The sequence below is a fragment of the Pleurodeles waltl genome, chromosome 6 (genome assembly GCF_031143425.1).
Source record: "Pleurodeles waltl isolate 20211129_DDA chromosome 6, aPleWal1.hap1.20221129, whole genome shotgun sequence".
Classification (NCBI taxonomy): domain Eukaryota; kingdom Metazoa; phylum Chordata; class Amphibia; order Caudata; family Salamandridae; genus Pleurodeles; species Pleurodeles waltl.
In genome coordinates this window covers 50,691,519-50,704,864 of record NC_090445.1, presented here as the reverse complement: position 1 = coordinate 50,704,864, position 13,346 = coordinate 50,691,519, and the positions used below count along the sequence as shown (strand labels likewise).

The window sequence follows — 13,346 nt, the reverse complement described above, 5'->3', positions numbered from 1 at the left end:
GCAAATGGTACAATCATGTGAAGTATGTGCAAGATGCAAAAGTGAACATAGCAAGCCCAAAGGTCTATTGATACCTCTACTCGTTCCCAATCATCCATGGGAACATATTTCTATGGAGTTTATTACTGGTCTTCCTCAAATAAAACAATTTACAACCATTCTAGTGGTAGTAGACAGTTTTACCAAGTATGCTCATTTCATTGCCTGTAAAGGACTCCCAACTTCCGACACCTTAGCAACTATCATTTTAAAAAATTTGGGGCCAGGTAGGAAAAATTTAGCGATTCGTAAATTGCGAGTCGTTGCGCAGTATTGGTTTGCAATGTGGTCCCGTCTCAGTCTGCCTTGATTTGCAATGCTTCTATCCCCAGGCTGGCGAAGTGGTAGCTCTTGCTCTTCATCCTCCGAATCTGGGTCTTCTGGGGTGAGAGGTAGCCCACGTCTGGTGGCAATGTTGTGCGCCAACTATCTTGAATGCTGTTACTGGGTTATACTGGAGGACACCTCCACTTCTGTGGAGGCATCTGAATCTTGACTTCAGCAGTCCAAAGGTCCTCTCTATGATATTTCGGGTCCTCCTATGGGCATTGTTGTATCGCCTCTCTGTCTCATTGCTGGGTGTTAAGTATGGGGTGAGTATCCATGGTCGTAGTGCATATGCAGTGTCACCTGTTTGGCACAAAATGTACAATGTTAGCTGGGCATAGATGGGTTCCACATTGACCTGTGTGTATGCCTGCAAGGTGTATTCAGATATACCTAGGAGATATCCGTCTCCAAACTCCCCACGTTTTAGGCGTTGGTGTATCCCACTGTGCCTGAAAATGTAAGAGTCATGTGTACTCCCAGGAAATTTGGCTACCATGTCAGTGATGACATAATGGGCGTCACATACCACCTGGATGTTCAGTGAGTGGGTACACTTCCCGTTGCGGAACAGATATTCCAGATTTGCAGGAGGGCATATCTGTACATGTGTCCCGTCCACACACCCTATGACATGGGGGAAGTTGGCAATCCTGTAGAATTCCAACTTGGTGCTGTTGATTTCTGCCTCATTCCTGGGTAGGTATATGTATCTGGACATGTGTGTGAGTAAGGCATCTAGGAATGCTCTAAAGAACCGTGATAGTGCAATTTGGGATACCCCACCTGCCCTAGCAATGACCCCCTGATAGCTACCCGAGGCCAAGAGGTGCAGTGAGCATAGCACTTGCACATGCGTAGGAATGGCGCAGCCGCGCACAGTCTGGCGTTGAAGCTGCAGATTGAGTAAATCTATTAAATCTAGTATTGCTGCACTGCTGAGTCTATATTTATCATATATCTCCTCCTCTGTTTGTTGGAAAAGTGTCTACCTGGTTCTGTGTATCTTCTCCCGTCTCTGGCTCCTCCTTCTCCTCTGCTGTGCAGCGTGGGCTCTCCTCCTCATTCCTATCACATATATCTCCGCCATCTTGAGTAACCCAGATGCCTTCTGGGTCTCCTTTTATACTTTGGTAATGGTTACCACCTGCTCTGAGTTAGTGGTAAATTGGACATGCAAACTGGGCTTTTTGCGACTAGTCGCAATTTGCGAGTTGCTATTGCATATGGTTTGCGACTCGCAAATTGCAACTTCCTATTTGCGAATCGCAATATGGGGTCGCTATTTTTGCGAGTCGGTAATGGGATTTTTGCATCCCATTTCCAATTTTGCGGGGTCACAAATTGCGATTCGGGCCATTTGCGACTCGCAAAAGTTTGCTACATCTGGCCCCTAGTTCGGCTTCACAGACTTCCAAGAGTTATCCTCTCTCATAGAGGAACACAATTGTCTGCACGTTTTTGGCAACAATGGGTCAAGGCTTTGATATCTGATATCTTGGAGACGCATTTAGTCAAGAGTCTATTGATGAGTTACATTTCTATGAATGAGTAAATGCATATTTGTTCTAACCTTTACTTTTCAGATCTCTCTCCCTGCTGTTCTCTACCCTAATTCCCTTCCCCCCGACTGGCTTCAGCCTAACTCTGTGCTATAATAGCTTTCTGAGTGGGTGACGCCAGAAGGTGGGCCTTTTGTTCAGCGACGTGCAGATCCCGAGGAAAGGACACCGTGACACAGTGTGCCTCAGACCTCTGTCATCTTGAATCCAGAGGTGTGAGGGCACACTGGAGGCCTCTGAGTGGCCAGTGCCAGCAGGTGGCGTCAGAGACCCCTCCTGATAGGTGCTTACCTCACTAGGTGGCCAATCCTCCTCTGAGGACTATTTAGGGTCTCTCCTGTGGGCTTTTCCTCAGATAACGACTTGCAAGAATTCACCAGAGTTCCTCTGCATCTCCCTCTTCGACTTCTGCCAAGGATCGACCGCTGACTGCTCCAGGACACCTGCAAAACTGCAACAAAGTAGCAAGAAGACTACCAGCGACATTGTAGCTCCTAATCCTGCCGGCTTTCTCGACTGTTTCCCGGTGGTGCATGCTCTGGGGGCTGTCTGCCTTCACCCTGCACTGGAAGCCAAGAAGAAATCTCCAGTGGGTCGAAGGAATCTTTCCCTTGCTCCAGCAGGCACCAAACTTCAGTGTCACTGGTACTCTGGGACCCCTCTCATCCTGACAAGCGTGGCCGCTGAAACACAGGTGGTGGACCCAAGTGACCCAGACTGTCCATTGGTCCAACTGTCCAAATTTGGAGGAGGTAAGTCCTTGCCTCCCCTCTCCAAACAGTAATCCTGTGCACTGTGTGAACTGCAGCTGCTAGAGCTTCTGTGCTCAGTTTGCTTGAACCCATGTTCAAGTACTTCTGCGGGTGCTGCCTTCTTGTGCGTGGGCTCTCAGTGTTGCTGAGGGCCCCCTCTGTCTCCTCTTCCAAATGGCGACCTCCTGGTCCTTCCTGGGCCCGGCAGCACCCTTTTTCTTCAACCGCAACCTTTGCAGCTAGCAAGGCTTGTTTGCGGTCTTTCTCCAAAGAAACAGCTCTGCATCCTCCAGCACTCTGTAGGACATCTTCTGCACAAAGGAGAAGTTCCTGGCATCTTTTGTTGTTGCAGAATCTTCAGCTTCTTTCACCCGGTGGCAGCCATTTTACACCTTCATCCGGGGTTTAGTAGGCTTCTGCCCCCGGACACTTTAGTGACTCTTGGACTTGGTCCCCTTCCTTTACAGGTCCTCAGGTCCAGGAATCCATCTTCAGTGCTTTGCAGTCTGTTGTGGTCTTTGCAGAATCTCCTATCACGAGTTTAGTGTGTTTCTGGGAAAGTAGTATCACATTACTCCCACTTTTCAGGGTCTTGGGGTGGGGTATCTTGGACACCCTTAGTGGTTTCTTACGCTCCCAGATACCCTCTACACACTACACTAGGCCAGGGGTCCCTAAATGGTTCGCATTCCACTTTCTTAGTATATGGTTTGTGTTTCCCCTAGGCCTATTGCATCCTATTGTATTCTACAGTGTTAGCACTACTTTTCTAACTGGTTACTTACCTGATTTTGGTTTGTGTGTATATTTTGTGTATTTTACTTACCTCCTAAGGAAGTATATCCTCTGAGATATTTTTGGCACATTGTCACTAAAATAAAGTACCTTTATTTTCATTAACTCTGAGTATTGTGATTCTTATGATATAGTGCCATATGATATAAGTGATATGGTAGGAACTTTGCATGTCTCCTAGTTCAGCCTAAGCTGCTCTGCTATAGCTACCTATGTCAGCCTAAGCTGCTAGAACACTACTAATCTACTAATAAGGGATAACTGGACCTGGCACAAGGTGTACGTACCATCAGGTACCCACTATAAGCCAGGCCAGTCTCCTACATTCGCAGCAGCGATGGGATAAGTACTTGTAACTGCTTTACCACTTTGTCATTGGTGCTTTTCATAAGAAAAACATATTCCAAATACCTAAAAATATACACAGTTAACCTAAACAGTTTAACTCTCTTTCTAAAAACTTTCTAAAAAGGTTTTCAAAAGTTTAAAAAAGTTTTTCTCTTTTCTTTAAAAAGTTTCTAAACTTTTTTTCTGTCTGTCCTAAACTCTTCCTTGCAACTATGTCAGTAGTAGAGGCCACTCCCAAAGTTGTTCAGGCAACCTATGGTAGTTTAAACTTTAAAAGGTTGAGGGGTCTCTGCATAGAAAGGAGTTTAAGCATTGGTAAGAACCCTACCAAAGATCTTCTCCTTAGCCTTCTCCTAGAAAGTGACCAGAACCAGTCTGGCCCATTCCAGGATCAGGAGGTAGAGGAGGGGGGTACCCAGGAAGAATCAGGGGAGGGCCATGAGGACTCTGGGGAGGGTTCCTCCAAAGACCTGTCAGCTAACAGGCCATCTAGTGAAGCTGGTAGCTTTCGGCATTCCAAATACGATGACGCCGTTTATCTGACTGAACAGCCTAATTTGTTTACGGACGGAAGCTATACGAACTTTGCATTATCATTTATACTATTGGGCCATGAATTCAAGACTTGGATAACATTGATCGATGTGTCATATTATTGGCAACGGTTGCAAACGGACAGGATTATCCGTTTGCATTGGATTTCGGTTAAACATAAGCCCTGAAGAAGTCGTTTGGGATGAAAGAATTTCCCATGACGAAACACGTGTTGGCTTGAAATGTATTTCCATGGATGGATAGCTGAGTGATTTGAAGATCTGATTTAATAAATCATTGGACTGGATCGGACGTTGAGGAACTGTGTCAAATTTGAATGATCTGTTTTCTTTAATAATACTCAATTGAGTCAACATACACCTTGATTGTTGACATTGTAAATATTGGTGGGGGGCCTCATGTTGTTTCTATAAATTGTTGGGTTTAGTTTAAACCTTTAAGGGATGGGTGTTTTCCCTTGTGTGGGTACCTCACAGCTATTGTACTTTGGCTAACTTGTATCCTGAGCGCCTTGCATTCCCCTATTATTACACCCCATTAGTTGAATCAAATGGTAGTGGGAGGGGGTCTCACATCAGTAGGGCACCTTTCACTCCAAAGGGCCAGGTAACTAGAGTTCAGCCAGTTAGAGACAGGTCCACTTCTGCCAATTCCCACATTACCTCTGTGTCTCAGAATTCCCAAGCCTCCCACCCTGAGGATAACAGCCTAGACAGGGATCTCAGAAAGCTGAGGTTGGAAGAGGCCAGACTGAAGCTGAGACAGCAGCACTTGGCCTTAGACAGGGAATCTCTAGATGTAGAGAGGGAAAGACAGAAGTTGGGGCTAGTTCCCCATGGTGGCAGCAGCAGTGTTCTTGCTTGTAATCCTGTAAGAGAACAAGATTCAAGAAACCTGCACAAGACTGTCCCCCCTTACAAGGAGGGGGATGATATCAACAATTGGTTTGCTGCACTTGAGAGGGCATGTATGGTACAGTTGGTCCCTCAAAGGCAGTGGACTGCTATCTTGTGGTTATCTTTCACTGGTAAGGGTAGGGATAGGCTCCTCACTGTGAGAGAAAGTGATGCCAACAACTACAAAGTTTTGAAAGATACACTCTTAGATAGATTTGGTTTAACCACTGAACAATCCAGGATAAAGTTCAGAGATACCAGAAAAGAGTCCTCTTAAGACTGGACAGACTTTGTAGACTGTTCAGGGATGGCCTTAGAGGGATAGTTACATGGCAGTAAGGTGACTGACTATGAAAGCCTATATAATCTTATTTTGAGAGAGCATATTTTGAATAATTGTGTATCTGATTTGTTACATCAGTACTTGGTAGACTCAGGCAGAAAAATGGGTCAGAACAGAGTGACAGAAAAGTTCATACAGGTGGTGACAAGGATGGCAAGAAGAAGGATGGTAAGTCTCCTGACAAGGGTGGGGACAAAGATAAAAAACATTCTGAGTCTTCATCAGGCCCACAAAAGACCACTGGGGGAGGTGGCTCCAAATCCTCTTCTAACAATCAAAAGAAGCCATGATGTTATTTATGTAAGAGTAAAGGCCATTGGGCAAGTGATTCCACCTGCCCAAAGAAAAACACCAAGGCTCCCACTACCACAACCCCAACTGCGTCCTCTAGTGCCCCTAGTAATAGCAGTGGTGGTGGGAAGTCTACTACAAATTGCCAATCAAAAGGTATAGCTGGGCTCACCATTGGTAATGTAGTTGGGGTTGGTCTTGTTAGGGAGACCACAGAGGCTATTTTAGTCTCTGATGGTGGTATTGACTTTGCCACCGTGCTTGCTTGTCCCCTTAATATGGGTAACTACAAGCAACTTCCCCTAATAAATGGTGTTGAGGTTGAGGCCTACAGGGACACAGGAGCCAGTGTCACTATGGTGATTGAGAAACTGGTTCACCCTGATCAACACCTACTTGGTCAGCAGTACCAAGTGACTGATGCTCATAACAACACTCTTAACCACCCCATGGCTGTTGTGAATCTCAACTGGTGGGGTTACTGGTCCAAAGAACGTTGTGGTAGCAACTGATTTACCTGTAGACTACTTACTAGGCAATGATTTGGAGACATCAGCTTGGACTGAAGTGGAATTGGAGGCTCATGCAGCAATGCTAGGCATTCCAGGGCAAATCTTTGCTCTCACAAGGGCTCAGGCCCAGAAGCAAAGAGGACAGGGAAGCTTGGATCCTGAAATAATGGACCAAGTGCTCCCAAAAGCTAGGGGTAGAAAGGGTAAATCCATGCCCACTATCCCTCCCTCTCCAGAAGAGTCCCCTTTTGAGGAAGAGGAATCCTCTCCCTGTGCAGAACCTACACCAGATGAGCTGGCAGCAGACACTGCTGAGCTTTTAGGTGCAGGGGGGCCTGCTAGGGAAGAGCTGAGTGTGGCACAGCAGACCTTTCTCACACTAGAGGGTTTAAGACAGCAAGCTGTCACACAGCAGAATGGGGATATCACCAATAGCCATAAGGTCTACTGGGAAGATAACCTCCTTTACACTGAGTCTTGGGACCCTAAAGCTGGAGCTGCCAGGAGATTGGTCATCCATTTGCAATATGGGGAGTTTGTTCTGACCTTGGCACATGATATTCCTTTGGCTGGGCACTTGGGCCAGAGTAAAACTTGGGACAGAATTGTTCCATTGATTCATTGGCCTCATATGTCAGAGGACACTAAGGAGTTTTGTCGCTCCTGTGTGACCTGCCAAGCCAGTGGCAAGACTGGTGGCACACCTAAGACCCCCTTAATTCCACTGCCAGTGGTTGGGGTGCCCTTTGAAAGGGAAGGGGTTGACATAGTTGGCTCACTTGACCCTCCAACAGCTTCCGGCAATAGGTTTATCCTTGTGGTAGTGGTCCATGCCACTAGGTATCCTGAAGCCATACCCTCAAGGACCACAACACCTCCTGCAGTGGCAAAAACCCTCCTGGGAATCTTTTCCCGAGTGGGTCCCCCTAAGGAAGTGGTGTCAGATAGAGGTAGTAACTTCATGTTGGCATACCTCAAAGCAATGTGGAAGGAGTGTGGTGTGACTTATAAGTTCACTACTCCCTATCATCCACAGACAAATGGTCTGGTTGAGAGGTTTAATAAAACTCTCAAAGGTATGGTTATGGGACTCCCTGAAAAACTCAGAAGGAGATGGGATGTCCTGTTGCCATGCCTCCTTTTTGCTTACAGGAAGGTACCCCCAAAAGAGTGATCTTTAGCCCCTTTGAACTCCTCTTTGGACACCCTGTAAGAGGTCCCCTTGCTCTTGTGAAGGAGGGTTGGGAACAACCTTTAAAAGCTCCCAAGCAAGACATTGTGGATTATGTACTTGGCCTGAGATCTAGGATGGCTGAGAACATGAAAAAGGCCAGTAAAAACCTTCAGGCCAGCCAAGAGTTCCAAAAGCAATGGCATGACCAGAAGGCTGTCCTGTCCCAGTACCACTCAGGACAGAAGGTGTGGGTATTGGAGCCTGTGGCCCCAAGAGCACTCCAGAACAAATGGAGTGGACCCCATCTCATTGTTGAAAAGAAAGGTGAGGTCACCTACTTGGTAGACCTGGGCACTGCCAGGAGTCCCCTTAGGGTGCTCCATGTCAATCGCCTGAAACCTTACTATGACAGGGCTGACTTAACCCTGCTCATGGCAACTGATGAAGGGCAGGAGGAAGAGAGTGACCCTCTTCCTGACCTCTTCTCCACCACTGAAGCTGTGGCTTAGTGGAGGGAGTGGTGCTTGCAGATTGCCTTACTGCTGAGCGGGACAACTGTATAAATCCCCTAGGCCAATTCTCTGACCTCTTCTCACTGATCCCAGGTACAACTACCTGGTGTGAGTACACAATCAACACTGGAGACAGTTTACCTGTCAAAAGTAAGATTTATAGGCAGCCTGACCATGTCAGAGATTGCATAAAACAAGAAGTACACAAAATGTTGGATCTAGGAGTGATTGAGCCTTCTGAGAGCCCATGGGCTAGCCCAGTGGCGCTTGTCCCAAAACCTCACAGTAAAGATGGTAAAAAGGAAATGAGGTTTTGCGGTGACTATAGAGGGCTCAATCAAGTAACCAAAACTGATGCTCACCCTATACCCAGGGCAGATGAGCTAATAGATACACTGGCTTCTGCCAAGTATCTAAGCACTTTTCACTTAACTGCAGGGCATTGGCAGATTAAGTTGTCAGGAAATGCTAAACCTAAAACAGCCTTTTCCACCATTGGAGGGCACTATCAGTTCACTGTTATGCCCTTTGGTTTGAAAAATGCACCTGCCACTTTTCAGAGGTTGGTGAACACAATCTTGCAAGGGTTGGAAGCTTTTAGTGCAGCATATCTAGATGATATAGCTGTCTTTAGCTCCATCTGGGATGATCACCTGGTCCACCTATGGAAAGTTTTGGAGGCCCTGCAAAAGGCAGGCCTCATTATCAAGGCTTCAAAGTGCCAGATAGGGCAGGGGAAAGTGGTTTATTTGTGCCACCTGGTAGGTGGATGTGGCGGGCCGGACTGGGCCGACCCGCACTCTGCGCCTGCTTGTTCTGCCACTTCCCCTCCTGACCCGGATGGACCTTCCCATTCCTCCAATCGCGGCGTTCCATGGCCCTCTCAGCAGGAATTTGGGCGTTTAAAGGGCCTGCCATCGCTTCCTGAGGAGAGCGCGATCGGGAGTGGTGCTGGAAAGAGGAAGACGACCGAAGAGACGAAAGGAGAAGACGAGGACGACAGGAGTTCCACAGACGTGTCCGTCAGAGCCTCGGGCTGTGTGGAGCCGTCCGCACCGTCCAAAGGTTGCGGGCAGAAGGAGAGGAGCCGGAAACTGATGGCCCCATTCGGGGACGAAGGAGACAGACTCCGGGGAGAAAGACGCGAATACCCGCCACGCTTCAGGAGAAGCGTGGCAGAAGCAGGTGCATAGGACCTTCCTGAGCAGGGTTAGGGAGGACGGGAGGGGGAAGGATTTATTGGGGAAAAGGGTAAAGGGCACAATTTTAAACACGGAAGGGGGGGAAGGAGCGCAGAGAACAGAGGACACGAGAGAAAAGAGGGAGCAAACGGAACAAAGAAAGCAGAAAAGAAAAGAAGAAAGGGTAAAAGAGCAATGAGAGATGTCCATGAAATAATATAGACAAGTATCGGGTACTGCACGCAGAAACAGGTTAACAAGGTACCGAGGCATAAGAAACAAAAGACAAGGGACAGAGTAGAGAAGAGTCCAGGAAATCCCCACCCTTAGGTAACAAAAAGGAAAGAAAGATAGCGGTTAACGGACAATCGGGGAAAAGAGTTAAGAGTGAACTCAAAAGACCAGGACATATCAGAGTTAGAAAAAGGGACAGACAGAGACAGGAAGAGACATAGAAGAAAACACGAATCACTTACCACAATTATTCTTCTTCTTCCCACATGTGCTTCCCGAGAGTCCTAGAGATAAAGAAAAGAAGAAGAAGCCCGTAAATCCCTTCCAGGAGGAAAGAGACGGAGAGCGAGAATACAACAATACATCCATCTACCATCACAAACTGTTATATACAATCAATAAAATACCACTTACCTGTATATCTGACGAGTACTGAGTGATTACTAGCACCCATCCTGCAACAAGTAGTGTCAGAAGTGGAATTTGAGAGACACGTCAAGATGGAAGAGAAACCCACCATGGCTGATGTCATTCCGCAACTAGCTGAGGGACAGCGACATCTACAGCTAATTTGGGAACAACAAATGAAGGAAGCAAGGGAAGAAAGAGAGGCTTTACAGACCGCTCTCAAGAGTCAAGCCACTATAATGGCAAACAGTCAACTGGTACATGAAACTGCACTGGGAAAGCTCACGGACAGCATAGCACACACGAAGGTGCATCCCAATGTACCCAGCAGCGTCTTACAAAAGTACCAGGAGCAGGAAGATCCAGATTCTTTTTTTACCAACTTTGAGAGAGTAGCAAGCACGGCGAGTCGGCCGGAAGAGAAATGGGGACAATATATCGCACCCCTACTGACCGGCCACCTACAAGCCACTTACCAAGCTATGAACCCCAGTGGCACCCTTCCCTATAAGGACATCAAGAAGACAATACTGGAACGGGTAGGACTAGATAGTGAAAGTTACTGTTCCCGTTTCCGACAAACCAAGTGGCAACAGCAGGAGAACCCCCGCACACTCTATTACAGGGTTCAACATGCAGCGGGGAGATGGTTGCATCCAACAGAAAAGACCCGGGAAGAGATGTTCGATGTCATAGTCCTAGAACAATTTTTGGATGCATTACCCAGTACCACCCGTAACTGGGTGAGACAGCACCCAGGGCTGACCAATGAAACAGCTATTGATCTTGCCTGTGCGTATCATAGGGGTACGGATTTCAAAGCCAATCCTAGTAGACACCCAGTTCCTTCCCCTCTACGCCCAACAGTAGCAAGAGGAACAACACCAAGACCCCTGGCAGTAAGGGAACAAGAGCGGATGTTACCTCTGTTTTGCTAAATGCACTACGTGGAAGGTGAACAGTGGTGCAGGGTATGGACCATTGGCCTCTGCTTCCATTTTACATTGGTTCCCGACTCCATTTTGTCGAGTCTGGTTCTGTGCGTAAGGCACTGTTCTGTGTTTTTCCACAAGCTTCGGCAAGTTGCAGGGTGGGGTGTTTTTCTGCTCAACTTCGCTCCATCTGCCTGATACGAAGGGCGCTATTTACATTCCACGAGCTATCAGTTAGGACAACAGGGGGATTCGCCTGTAGTCAAGGAGGAATGCAAGCTTCACCTTGGAGCCCTCTTCTGGGAACTTGGCCCGTTCCAAGGAGACGTCTCGGAGGGTGAACAAGGTACCGCCGATTGCACAATTTGTAAAGGAGGGGGTCTTTTTCTAGAAAAGACTCCGGGGGGTTAGTAAATACTATAAAGGTCAGGAGCCTGGATGGACTGGTTTAGGAACTCTCTTCTGGGTTGGACACAACGCCAGGAGGACTGATTGTCCCGAAGGAGGCTCCCTGTGCCAGCCGATTTGGGTTCCCCGGCTTTGTGTACGGCGGAGGGATGCAGACTCTATTTTCGGTGAAGCTTTTCAATTTATAAGCACTGAAGCATATTGTGTGTGCGTGTTTAATATGCACTTATTCTTGCAGTCATTTTCGTGTTATTCTTCATGATATCACAGAGTGTTTATATTCTCACAGTTATTCTCATGTTATTTTTCATGATATATTAGTGTGGTCAGTTTTGCTATATGAGAACTTGCCCCATAAATAAACCTGATTATTCTACTTACTAAGGTGTGTAAGAGTAATTGTTTCACCTTGTGCTCTAAACTATCCTGAAGTGCATAGTTCTGTTATTCTGAAGGGTGAAGCAACACAATTTTGCGTAGTCGGCAGGATTTGAAAAAGAAAAAAAAAGGAAAATGTTTAATAAGATCAAAGCGAGTTCAAAAGCAAGTTCTCATGTATCAAATCCGGACATAGAAATACCGGGGTGGGAAACTGCCCCGTATAAACCTTTAGTGAAGGGATGGTCACGTTGTGCTGGTTTGTGTGAAAATTGGAATGCGGTTATGTTAAATGCAGAACCTAAAGATGTTTTTACATGTTTACAAAAAGTGTCAATTGACAAAGGAAAGGAGATTTGTACGTTAGGGAGGCGAGGCTGGATCTTGCTCTCTGCGTACAGAAAGTTGCATGAAAAATGTTTACAGTTGCAGAAAGACCACGAGCAGCTGGAGAAGGAGTTAGTTGAAGCCCGAAATTCCTCTACCATGTTAGATTGTCAAAATAAATTGTTAAGTGATGAGCTTGAAATGTACCAGCTGGTTGCAGGGAGAACGGCAGTTAGCGTCGCTCAATATAAACACAAGAAACAAAGAGGGAAAGTTAATAAAAAAGAAGGTACATTTAGCTATCTCTCAGGCAGGATTAGCCTTTGACCCTGAATTTTGGGATGGAAACATCTGGGATACATCTGATTTTTCAGATGAGTCCGGGGGTGATAACTGTCAAGATGTTAGTCAGGAAAAGATAGAGCGCAGGAATGTTGTCCGTGCGCAGCCAATATATCGGCGAAAGTTACAGCATAGCCCAGCTAACCCTGGAGGGGTGATGCTGGATGCTTTGGAGGATTACACACAGCAAGAACTAAGTGATGTGATAGACAGATTTCGACAGAGGTCTGGGAAACATTGCTTACGTGGATGGTGCGAGTGCATGATATGGGGGGTCAGGGGGTCCAATTAGATCACGGCGACGCCCCGAGGCTTTGTATGTTAAGTACGGATCCGGTTATCCAAAATGAGTTTAGGACTTATCCAGGGAATGGTCCCATGACCAATCTGTTGGAGTTAGCGGCGCAAGGGTGTGCTCAGAAGTATCCGACAGAGTCAGACTGGCCGCCTAATGATAAACCTTGGTATACTTTGAGAGATGCAGTACAGAGATTGAAGGAGGAAGGGATGAAAACAGCTATCTTTCTAGGTAATGCTCATAATTTGATGAATGGAATTTTAAATGTGTCTGTGCGAAACCGGCTGATTAGGTCCGCTCCTCCTGCATACAAGCATGTCATCATGACTTTGTTAATTAATCAGACTGGTAACCCACTGTCTCAGGTGGTAGAAGCGGCACAGGAGTTAAGTAATTTAGGGGAGTGGGCTAGGCCAGAGAGGAATTCACGATCTGAGAGTCGTACTGATAACAACAGGGTGACAAGGCGGGACATGTTTCTGGCCTTGCTGAGAGATGGGGTGGCCAGGGATGACATTGATGGGATAACCACAAAGGTCATGTGGGAGATGTACCGCAAACACGGTTTGGATAAAAAGGAGGGGAGCAGGAAAGGTAATAAGAAAGATAACAAACTGGTGAACCAGAGAAAGGCAGGATAGGAGGAGCGCAAGATGAACAGGGAGGGAGAGAGAGAGAGAGAGAGACAGAGAGAGAGAGAGAGAGAGCCCCGTAGTAGAGAGAGATCCCCAG

The 13,346-nt window shown here is 46.9% G+C and overlaps 1 protein-coding gene across 2 annotated transcripts in view; it reads right to left on the bottom strand.

Annotated features, from left to right (window-relative positions):
* Positions 1–13,346, bottom strand: part of LOC138301852 (putative nuclease HARBI1) — a 145,338-nt gene that overhangs the window by 82,805 nt on the left and 49,187 nt on the right. The window contains exons 3-4 of one of the 2 annotated variants that reach the window (XM_069242347.1): positions 9,764–9,805; positions 159–669 (exon numbers count right to left, since the gene is read on the bottom strand). In XM_069242347.1, coding sequence (XP_069098448.1) covers positions 398–669; positions 9,764–9,805 — 314 coding nt within the window. In that variant the 3' untranslated portion in view covers positions 159–397. Of the gene's footprint in view, positions 1–158; positions 670–9,763; positions 9,806–13,346 lie in introns of those variants that run through there. The other variant, XR_011205121.1, reaches the window with a different exon arrangement.